At 39.5% G+C, this 12,060-nt stretch overlaps 1 protein-coding gene across 1 annotated transcript; it reads left to right on the top strand.

Moving 5' to 3' along the window:
* Nucleotides 1-1,467: 1,467 nt before the first annotated feature.
* gpd1b (glycerol-3-phosphate dehydrogenase 1b) lies at nucleotides 1,468-8,325 on the top strand. Its single transcript, XM_023281553.3, has 8 exons — nucleotides 1,468-1,628; nucleotides 4,133-4,310; nucleotides 4,405-4,545; nucleotides 4,654-4,792; nucleotides 5,279-5,391; nucleotides 7,023-7,259; nucleotides 7,366-7,472; nucleotides 7,741-8,325. Exons 1-8 carry the CDS (start codon nucleotides 1,585-1,587, stop codon nucleotides 7,835-7,837), a joined length of 1,056 nt encoding a protein of 351 aa, XP_023137321.2. The 5' UTR covers nucleotides 1,468-1,584; the 3' UTR covers nucleotides 7,838-8,325.
* Nucleotides 8,326-12,060: the final 3,735 nt, after the last annotated feature.

Raw genomic sequence — 12,060 nt, 5'->3', positions numbered from 1 at the left:
TAAAGGGGACCAACGCACTATTAGTAGGGGAACTCAGTATTTTAGATAGACTGAAGGCCCAAGGTGGACTATTCCCAGCAGCTGAGCATGTTGATGAGTACCTGCAAAATACAGCAGATGACCTAAAGACAAACACCAAGAGAACGAGAGATGAAGCAACATATGCCAGAGATACCTCAGTATCACTAGCCAGAATGAGCCACGTCTGCAGGATGTTCAGCACTAAAGGACAAAAGCAGAAGCTGCTTCCTCCTGAACAGTTTGGTGACAACTTTAAGGTTCTAATAGACACTGAGAGACTTTTGTTCATCCATGGAGCAGCTCCCGTTACATTAGGTGTTGGCTGGATGAACATAGCCTGGTGTGTGCCAGACATACAAGGATGCATATTGAACGTTCTCTGGAAAAATAACCATTCTGAGCATAATTGTGGTGTTTCATAAAATGCCAGAAGCAAAATCACACTGAAAAATAAAGCTAGGATATCGTCTTGTTCTACAATAAAGATTGATTTGAACCCATTACCGGGTGTTTTTCCCCCCAGAAGACATTTATAGCCTTCCGCTAATATACTGATCGGTGTATATACTCAAAGTATCTCAAAAGAAGTACCCAAACTAGCAATTGAGTGCATTTACACTACCACTTAAATGTTTGGACACACCTTCTCATTCAATGCTTTTATTTATTTATATTATTTTCTACATTGTAGATTAATACTGACGATAAACACTTTTTTGCAACATAATTTCATATGTATTCTTTTATAGTTTCGTTGTCTTCAGTATTGATCTACAACGTAGAAAATAACTTATTGACTGGTTGTGTATGTGGCTATTTTACAGATGTCTGGCTTTGTGTTTGTACAGTGACTTGATTTATGAATTGGTTTCCAGAGGATTACTTGATGATGAACTGATCTCTGCAGCTATGATTGTGTCCTGTGATAAGACTGTGTGAACCTTGCAGCCACCTTTCTGGTTCTCCTGGTTCAATCACTGAGTCTGGGTGTGTTGTGGATTTGTTCTCCCGATTATTCAGAATCGCAATCAGAATCAGAAAGCCTTTATTGCAGGTGAGTACACACAAGGGATTTGACTTGGTGTATAGAGAGCAGTGCCTAGCAACAACAACAGACAGTAAAAGAATAAATAAATAAATCTAAATCTGTAAATACTGCATAAGAAATGTTACAAGTGTAAGTATAAGTAGCACTGTGTAAAAGTAAGTGTCGAACCAGGGTAATAAATTGGAATATTTTTAAATTACAATATTGCACATGAGGTTTGAATACGGTATAAGTATTGAATATTGCACTGACAGAAGACCTTAATGATTTTCTATTGTTCCTCAGTGACTCCATCAGGGTTGTCTGATGATGTTACATCACTGCTGGATCTTCTAGTGTCCTGTTGCTGCTGGGTAAACATGAGTGTGAGCAGTCAGAGAGTGTGTCCCGGATCAGACCAACCCTGGGAGGAGGGTGTGTCTGACCCGGCTCTGGGTCCGGTATAAATACCGCCCGTCCCGGCCTCAGTCCGTCTTCGCGCCGGCAGCAGCTCCTCCTGGAAGGTCGAACTCACGATGGCAGCTCCGAAGAAAATCTGTGTGATCGGCTCTGGAAACTGGTGAGTGGAGGCTTTTAGTGGAAGTCAGCACTTCAGGTTAGATGTTAGCTGAGAGTTGAGAGGGAGAGAGGGGCTGTCACAGTCACCAGACCGCTATTTCTGTTCTGTGGGTAAGATTTCACGCACTGTGGAGCTCTTTGTGAATGCAGTCTGGCAAACTTTAGTGACCAGAAGGCAACTTTAGCCTTTTGTTAACAGCAGTATAAATGATTCATACAGTTCATAAACTCTCCTGCTGCTTTTTTTTTTTTTTTTTTTTTAAAGACTTGCACAGTGGAAGCCGTATTTCTGGCTCTTTAAGGACCTTTGATGCCTCAACAAAAATCTTTAGTAAAGATTGTCTTTTATTATTGTGCACCATTTGTGCTGAATCAGCCTCCGTGTGGCGTTAATGTCCCTCAGCCAGCATGACATTTAGGTTAGACAGAGCTGCAAGCAGTGTGCAGTGTGTGGTACAAGTAAGTTAATATTACAAGAAGCAAAATGCATTAAAAGCTAAATTACACATGCTCATGCAGAAGAATTTCCTCTGACAGTGTCTGTATTAATATAAATGGTATAATTTGATGTATATTACTAATGCATTGCCGTATAATCAGCGTTATTTTAGCTGGTCTACAGGGAGCATTTTAGCAAATTTATGCATATTTGGGCTCTTTAATCTTTAGTAGTGCATCACATTTTCTCAAAGTGACTCAGTTTTCTTTCTGTAAAATCTCCCTTTGCCAAGTAGCTGCCAGATCAGTGCAGTGACAAAAAAAGCACAACAGAAGTCATTTACTGTTAGCATAAGTATTACTGTAGTGCTGCAACTTATTGAGTATTTTCCTCGGTCTGTCAGTTACTTGTTTTGTCTATTGCAGGGGTGTGGAACTCATATTAGTTCAGGGGCCACATACGACACAATTTGATCTCAAGTGGGCCGGAACAGCAAAATTACAGCATAATACCCTATAAATAACCACAACTCCAAATATTTTCCTTTTGTTTTAGCACCAAAAAGTACATTCAGAAAATGTTCACATTTAATTAACTATCTTTTTGCAAAACATTTTGGAGTACGTACAACTTACAGATCAGTGTATCTACAAAAGGCACAAAACTTTAGTCACAGGTATCTGGAACTGAACAATCTAGTATTTTAATTTATGATCTTAACAACTTGTCAAGATCTAGAAATTATTTTAAATTCCTGTTCATTTCCCCATCTGTTAGTAATCCTGAACACCACACCACACCACACAGACTAAAGTGGAAGCTATTAAGGAAGAAGATTAAGTTGTCTCCCTGCCTTGTAAATGTATTAAATTAATACATAAAAAAATACTTAAAAGTTGTGGCAGTGCATTGGACAAATTTAAATAAGCAGTTACTTTTATTAAAAAATTGCAGTTAAGATCTTTTCTGTAATTTTTAGGCTTTGCAAAGTCGCCCGTCGGGCCGGATCGGACCCTCTGCGGGCTGGTTTTGGCCCACAGGCCATATGTTTCACACCCCTGGTGTATTGTGTCAAAAAAGGGTGAAAAATCCCCAGATGACATCCTCAAATGTTATTTCCACAGCCCTGAGATATTCAGTTTAGTGTTATAGAGGAGGGGAAAAAATGTAAAAAACACTTATTTTTGTATTTGTACTCATTTTTCCTAAAAGAAAAGAAGATAAAAATAGTTGGTGATTAACTTAATAGTTGTCAATTAATCAGTTAATCAAATATTTGCTGCCCTTAAGTCCCCTAAATACCTTCTCTGACCTATACACTGTCAGTCAAAAGTTTGGACACACCTCATTCAATGGTTTTTGTTTATTTTCTACACTGAAGATTAATACTGGAGACATCAAAACCATACAAGAATACATATGAAATTATGCTGTCAACATAAGGGTGTTAAACTTCAGTATTAATCTACAATGTAGAAAATAACACAAATCAAAAGCATTAAATCAGAAGGTGTTTCCAAAACTTTTGACTGGTAGTGCATATGCGAATTAAAGGTCAACTGACTGATAACCAGCTGTAATATAAGATCATTTAAAGCGATTCCTTATAGCTTTTATCTGTTGCCATGTGGATATTGAACATCCAGTCTTTAAATAAGACCCTCCTGAGGTTAAAATAATGATATGGGGGGGGGGGGGGGGTTCATTTTTCACAACTATTTAACTCAAGTCATTGTAAATTTCTCAGCTGCAGTCCAAAATAATGAAGCTCCATGTGCCAGTTTGTTTTTATACCAGAAAAATGTTGAAATGAATGGACTTTAAATGAATAATTCTGAAGATTTTGTTGTGTTTCTTAAAGAAACTGCTGTTCATGTTGATGTAGTGAGTTTGCTGGTGCCTTACTAGCAGCAATAGTTGACATGAGAACACTTTATGTGAAAAATATACAAACCAAATGAAGGGTGGTTTCAGTTAGAGCAGTATCAGAGAATCATTAACATTACACACAGGAAAACAAACAAATCCGTAAGCCCGTATCCTGACTGGTTATCGTCTGTCCCCAGGGGCTCCGCCATCGCTAAGATCGTGGGCGCCAACGCAGCCAAGTATGACAAGTTTGACACCACAGTGAACATGTGGGTGTTCGAGGAGACGGTGGACGGCCGCAAGCTCACAGAAATCATCAACACAGACCATGAAAATGTGAAATATCTGCCCGGTCACAAGCTGCCCCCCAATGTGGTGAGTCTGAAAACGCTCCCGGAAGACACGTCCTCTGCGTTGTCTCTCTCCGGCGATGGTCCAAGTCTCACCCTGACTCCTCTCTTTTTATCAGCTGGCTGTTCCAGACTTGGCTGAGTCTGTGAAAGGAGCCGACATCCTCATCTTCGTGGTTCCTCACCAGTTCATTGTGAGAGTGTGCGACACCATCAAAGAGCACATAAAGAAGGATGCTGTAGGAATGTCTCTCATCAAGGTAACATCTCCCTTCTGCTACACAATACACTGAAGCATGACAGGCATTTTCTAATTAGTTTTTTTTTTTTTGCATGAATCTATTTAATATGAATCTATTTGCATTCAGGGCGTCGATGCAGGTCCAGAGGGTCTGAAGCTGATCTCACAGGTCATCCGAGAGAAACTGGGCATCACTATGACAGTCCTCATGGGTGCGAACATCGCTAACGAGGTCGCTGATGAGAAGTTCTGCGAAACAACCATCGGTATGGAGTTTAATCCTTTATTAAAATAACCAGATGGGTTAAAGTGAATTAAATAAGCAGAGTACTGTCATTTTATATGTGAATGTAAAGCTGACACATCTATTGAACTTCCTCATTTTTTCTAACTGTATACAGAACATAATGTAAGTGTCCATCTTCAGCGGGCTGCAAGACTGGACGATATTTAATTAAAGGAAATCACTTCAGACTATCATCAAACACTGACCTCTTATTTCCCCAATCATTTAAATAAATTGAAATATTCTGTGGTACTTTACGCTCCATGAACACATCAGAACTCCTCTTTCGGAGCCTGGAATTAAACTGTTCATTTGCATATAAAATGCTATCAGTTTGTGGAATACGCTGCATGGGGCAGACTGAATGCAGCACCCTGAAATTTGTAAATGATTTGAATAAATGTTATTTTGCCAGGAAAGTGTAGTTATTCGTTTCAGATGCTCGTGGTTGGTTTGGTATTTTCAGGGTGCAAAGACAAAGCTGCGGGGCCGCTGCTGAAGGAACTGATGCAAACCACCAACTTCAGAGTCACTGTGGTGGAGGAGTCTGACGTTGTGGAGATCTGCGGGGCGCTCAAGGTTTTTCACTAATTAATATGTGCCTAGATGCTAAAAATACATTATTACACTGTCAGTCCATTCACAAAAATACGCTTTTCAGTTAAGCATTTGTAGATATCCCTTTGAAATGTCTGCAGTAATTCAGACGTGTTTTGTAAAAGCTGGTCAATCTGCAACAGAGGTTCAGTGAAAACTAGTAGAACATGCTTAAATAGATGCACCTACACTACCGTTCAAATGTCTGGGGTCATCCAGGCAATTTCATGTTTTCCATACACTTTTATTCATGTGCTAACATAATTGCACAAAGGTTTTCTAATCATCAATTAGCCTTTCAACACCATTAGCTAACAAAATGTAGCATTAGAACGCAGCAGTGATGGTTGATGGAAGTGTTCCTTTGTACCCCTATGGAGAGTCAGATCCCAAATTATTCATACCCCTAGCAAACTTTAACTTAAAGTTACTTTTGTAATCAAAGTTTTTATTGAATTTTCAATTCAGAAACAACCACAACAACACATACAACAGCCATTTACCAGGTAATGCTAACATTTTGTTGCAACAAAAATGCACCAGTAACAAAAACAAAGCAAATAAACAACATCAACAACAAAATAAATGGGGGGGGGGGCATTTAGATGATGATGATAATAATAATAATAATGATAATAATAATAATGGGGCACTAGCCAGTTCACATTGAATAAAATGTAGGAAGTGAGACCAAATCTCCAATAGTTTTAATGACTTGTTGCCAACAAGGGAAGACCAGAGGACCATCCCACAAAAGATAAAGATAAAAGCCTGTGGCATTCATACATTTCCAACATATATTGTCCCTCATTAATCCCATTTTATGAAGCTTAACTGGTGTATAGTAGTACCTGTGTATGACCTTATAGTGTGTAAATTTACTTAGCACATCTCTCACAGGCCACCCCGCCTTGGACACCACCTCATCCCAATGCCTCTTCCTCAGTGTTTGAGTTTAGGCCCCTCTTAAAGTTACTTTTAAATGTAAACAAAAGCTGAGAAATTATTTTTTCCACAATGCCTCTCGTATATCATCTTATTGTCTTTTGGGAAACACCTGTGTCATTTCCAATAAAAAAAAAAAAAAAACTTGCTGGTTGAATGAAAGTAACTTTAAGTCAAAATTTGCTAGGGGTATGAATAATTTCCCGCTTGACTCCAGATATTTCATTAAAAATCAGCCATTTCCAGCTAGAATAGTCATTTACCACATTAACAATGTCTAGACTGGATTTGTGATTAATTTAATGTTATCTTCATTGAAAAAAAAATGCTTTTCTTTCAAAAATGAGGACATAGTGACCCCAAACTTTTGAACAGTAGCGTATGTCCAAAAATAACACAAACTAATTGGCAATAATATCTTTTTTTATCATTTAAAAGTTTATTTTAGTTTAACCCAGAAAGAACATTTATCATGTTGTGTGTCTGCATCAAAAACAGCAAAGAGAAGCATCTAATAGAATCTGCTGGCAGACCGCCAACTCAGAGCTGCTGTACAGCAAAGAAGATGGTTGTCAAAAAGCACATTTCTCATCTCAACAATTGGATTCCTCATGTGCATTAGTACACAGCACACTCACCGCGGCTTTTCCCCTTCATCATCGCTGCAGAACATTGTGGCAGTCGGAGCCGGCTTCTGTGATGGGCTGGGATTCGGCGACAACACCAAGGCGGCGGTGATTCGTCTCGGCCTGATGGAGATGATTGCCTTCGCCAGGGTCTTCTGCACCGACTGCCCCATCTCCCCCGCCACCTTCCTGGAGAGCTGCGGCATCGCTGACCTCATCACCACCTGCTACGGCGGACGCAACCGCAAGATTGGAGAGGCGTTCGCCAAAACAGGCAAAGTATGGAAGAGCTCTTGTCCCCCCCGTGTTTCTCTTTGTCGACGTCTGTTTTGTCAGGTTCCTGTGAAACACGTAAAGTCCAAACACCAGTTGTCTTTCTGTTTAGACCATCGAGCAGTTAGAGAATGAGCTGCTGAACGGTCAGAAGCTTCAGGGTCCGGCCACTGCAACTGAGGTCCACCAAATCTTGAAACAAAAGAATATGGTGGAAAAGTAAGTCTGTGTCTTATTTTATTAGGAGAATCTTTACCAGATTCAGAATTTGTACAATCACTAGTGCATGCCAGGGTTTGCTGAGTGTCTTTGAGTTCTACCTGCAGAGAAAAGAAGTACGCATTTGCATCACGTTTTGCAAAAATACACACTGTAGTAGAGAGCTTGATGAATATGTAAATGTAACAGCTATTGTCGGTTTAGCTTAATATTTCCCCAAAATGCTCAACAGTTCCTTTAATGATTTCCATCTCTCTCTCTCTTCCAGGTTCCCTCTTTTCACTGCCGTTTATCAGATCTGCTTCAACAGCCACCCAGTCACAGAGTTCATCAAGTGTTTGCAAAACCACCCAGAGCACATGTGAAGGACTGACATAAGGACTGCTGAATGGATGGAAGTTGGGAAAGACTTTCACACTAGAGCTACTGTATAACTAAGGAGTTTATAGGGGGGACAGACTGGGTCTAATCTCGACTCCTCTCTTGTTTGAGCCTCAAACAGTGGAGGGAAAAAAAAAGAGTTGCCCTCCGACTCCCTGAGCTCCTGTGTTGACCTGCTGTTATTAAAATATTAACAGAGACAGAGGTTCTGTTTCTAACCTCTGTTTTTACTGATTATTAAATCTCCCAAGTCTTAAAACTTTTAAGAAATTGAATTTCTCTGTCTCACCACGTACTCATATATGCAAACTATAATCTGAACGTTGTGTAATGTTCATGATTTCTTGTGTAAAGTGCCTTAAATTGCCTTTTCACTGACCTCCACTCCCACTGTGTTGTTTTTTATCCAGGCTTCTCAAAATGGAACCACTTACTTTATAAGCTTTATTATGGAATAAATTATTGAACTAGTTTTACTTTGTGTCTGTTAATCATTTCTGGAGTCTGCAGCCTGCAGAATACACTCATACACACCGGGGAGCAGCTTCCCTGTAACCTGACCTGAAGTCAGCATGGCTGCCACTCTAAACTCTTCACCTTTACCATTTTCTCGTGTCTACTTCAGCCCGTCTCTGAGTGCACGTCCTGCCTCTGTACCAGCCTTCATATGTGATGTCCGGATTCTGCAATATGTCTCGCCGCTTATGCTGTAAATAATTTGATGCCAGTATTAACAGCTTCATACTGAAACAATCTTTTTTTCTGTTTTTCAGCCCACTTGATTAAGTCACGAACATCTCTGGAGACACAGTCACAGCCATCTGTCCGTCTCCATATGCCAGTGAATCCCATCAACGCTCAGTTCCTGTGAGTCTGAGTGTAGTCTGCTTCCTCTGGCCTTGAAAGTCAAGTTTGCATATCCAGCCTTGCAAGTATTCTAATTTATAAAAGCTCCACAGCAAAAATCCTCCCCCACGGAGGTCCTTTGATCACATAAATAACATTCATGAGCTCTGTGGCTCAGTTATGTGGCGAACTGTGAAGTTACATCATTGGCCACTTGTTTTAAAATCGGATTCCCTGGCCGAAATCCCTTGCATAGTTATTGAGTCAGCTGCCTTGTGAGATTTCTAATAATAACACACTCCAAAGGGGCAAATGTCCATCTATAATTAGACGGTGGACAGCGCTGCAGCTGCCTTATCCCTGCTAAACACAGATGGGAGGATGCTCCTTTTTTTCTGAAATACTAAACCACTGTGTGGTTGTAGAAACACAAACAAGATCTGCATTGAGAAATTTAGTATATTTTTATCTGAACCAATACAGTTAGAGTGACTTTTAACACATTGCCAAGCATGTTTGAGCCTTTACAGTAAGAAAAAGTAGGTTTGTATTGGTTAACATGCTACACTTTCTTCCTCTTCTTCTTTCTATAGTCATTTTATCATTATCTTTCCTCATTCCTAGGGTGACACCAACAACCGAACCCATTACATTATATTAAAGCTGATTCTGACAGTACTTCTTGACAATTTCAACTTGTAATACACCCACTGGCCACTTGGGAGTGCAATCCCCTCAATCACAACTACACCGTCCACTTTGTCTACCTGCTGAGATAACATATCAGTCAGGAGCTGAAACTACGAATCTCCCAAGGCATGTTAGTTCACCTCAGATATCAAAGCATGTGACTGCAGTGTGGCTCCAGCAGCAGCAGAGGTGGAGGGAGATGGGTGCCTTGCATGCACAGCACCCATCCCCTCAGTACAGGAGGAGGAGGAGGAGGAGGAGGGACTCGCCTCACTTCCTCAATTCCAATCTTCATCTCGGGGCGGCAGCCAAGCTGTGTGAAGTTAGCCGACGACAGCCATGAAAGACAGGAAGCTGAGCTGCCTTAGTTTCAAAATTAGAAAATAAAATTTGCCATTCATGAAAGAATTGATTCTGTAGATATCCATTGCTGTTTTTAAGAGTAGTTCATAACAAGTAGTCAGACTGCATTTTCCTTCAGTTAAAAACAAGCTGTAACTAAATTCTTATTGTGGCATCTTAAAAATAAATATGAGAAACTTTGCGTTCAAGCAAGCTTTAGAAAAACTCATTAATGCATGTAATGCCTCTAGAGTGGACTACTGTAATGCTGCTGCAGTGCTGACAAACACAAAAAAGAGGAAACTCATTACTCTCAGTCTTAGGTCCCTGCAATGGCTCCCAGCTAAATGCATTTGGATTTAATTGAACTGAACTTCCTACTGATTGTCAATAAGACTGAATGTTCAAGAACCAAGGCAAGCTCGAAATGTTTGCTGAAGTGTAAATCTGCAGGGACTGATCAGTTAGCGAATGAATGAATGAATGAATGAATGAATGAATGAATGAATGAATGAATGAATGAATGAATGAATGAATGAATGAATGAATGAAAATAGTGTTTAGTCATTATGCTGCAAACTACTGGAACCAGCTCCTCTGGGAACTTAGATCGGCCTCAATTTCAGCTTTTTTTTTTCATCCCCACTGCTTTTAATAGATCAATTTTACTTCAGAAAGGCTATAATCTTCATTATCTGAACTTTTGCTAAACTTAATTTAAATTCATTTCTTTCCTATGTTATTGTACACTTCGTATTTTAGGTTTTTTTTCTTGGAGTTTGTCTTCTTTTTTTCTATTTGATCAATCAACTAAATCAATGTTTTATTTATTCTATAAAAATATCTTTAATGTGCGGTTTTTCTTTAAACTAAATGAACTAAATTAAATTATATTTTAGTCTTGTATTTTTTTTATTCCCGGCGCACACGCAAGTGGCGGCCTCTTTAGTAGCTCCGTGTATGTCAGAGTTTAACTGTTTTCAGTTTTTTTTTTCTTGAATTTCCCTCGGGATTAATAAAGAACAAGATCTGCATTGAGAAATTTAGTATATTTTTATCTGAACCAATACAGTTAGAGTGACTTTTAACACATTGCCAAGCATGTTTGAGCCTTTACAGTAAGAAAAAGTAGGTTTGTATTGGTTAACATGCTACACTTTCTTCCTCTTCTTCTTTCTATAGTCATTTTATCATTATCTTTCCTCATTCCTAGGGTGACACCAACAACCGAACCCATTACATTATATTAAAGCTGATTCTGACAGTACTTCTTGACAATTTCAACTTGTAATACACCCACTGGCCACTTGGGAGTGCAATCCCCTCAATCACAACTACACCGTCCACTTTGTCTACCTGCTGAGATAACATATCAGTCAGGAGCTGAAACTACGAATCTCCCAAGGCATGTTAGTTCACCTCAGATATCAAAGCATGTGACTGCAGTGTGGCTCCAGCAGCAGCAGAGGTGGAGGGAGATGGGTGCCTTGCATGCACAGCACCCATCCCCTCAGTACAGGAGGAGGAGGAGGAGGAGGAGGGACTCGCCTCACTTCCTCAATTCCAATCTTCATCTCGGGGCGGCAGCCAAGCTGTGTGAAGTTAGCCGACGACAGCCATGAAAGACAGGAAGCTGAGCTGCCTTAGTTTCAAAATTAGAAAATAAAATTTGCCATTCATGAAAGAATTGATTCTGTAGATATCCATTGCTGTTTTTAAGAGTAGTTCATAACAAGTAGTCAGACTGCATTTTCCTTCAGTTAAAAACAAGCTGTAACTAAATTCTTATTGTGGCATCTTAAAAATAAATATGAGAAACTTTGCGTTCAAGCAAGCTTTAGAAAAACTCATTAATGCATGTAATGCCTCTAGAGTGGACTACTGTAATGCTGCTGCAGTGCTGACAAACACAAAAAAGAGGAAACTCATTACTCTCAGTCTTAGGTCCCTGCAATGGCTCCCAGCTAAATGCATTTGGATTTAATTGAACTGAACTTCCTACTGATTGTCAATAAGACTGAATGTTCAAGAACCAAGGCAAGCTCGAAATGTTTGCTGAAGTGTAAATCTGCAGGGACTGATCAGTTAGCGAATGAATGAATGAATGAATGAATGAATGAATGAATGAATGAATGAATGAATGAATGAATGAATGAATGAAAATAGTGTTTAGTCATTATGCTGCAAACTACTGGAACCAGCTCCTCTGGGAACTTAGATCGGCCTCAATTTCAGCTTTTTTTTTTCATCCCCACTGCTTTTAATAGATCAATTTTACTTCAGAAAGGCTATAATCTTCATTATCTGAACTTTTGCTAAACTTAATTTA

This window comes from Amphiprion ocellaris, chromosome 5, assembly GCF_022539595.1.
Source record: "Amphiprion ocellaris isolate individual 3 ecotype Okinawa chromosome 5, ASM2253959v1, whole genome shotgun sequence".
Classification (NCBI taxonomy): domain Eukaryota; kingdom Metazoa; phylum Chordata; class Actinopteri; family Pomacentridae; genus Amphiprion; species Amphiprion ocellaris.
This window is presented reverse-complemented; position numbering and strand designations above follow the sequence as displayed.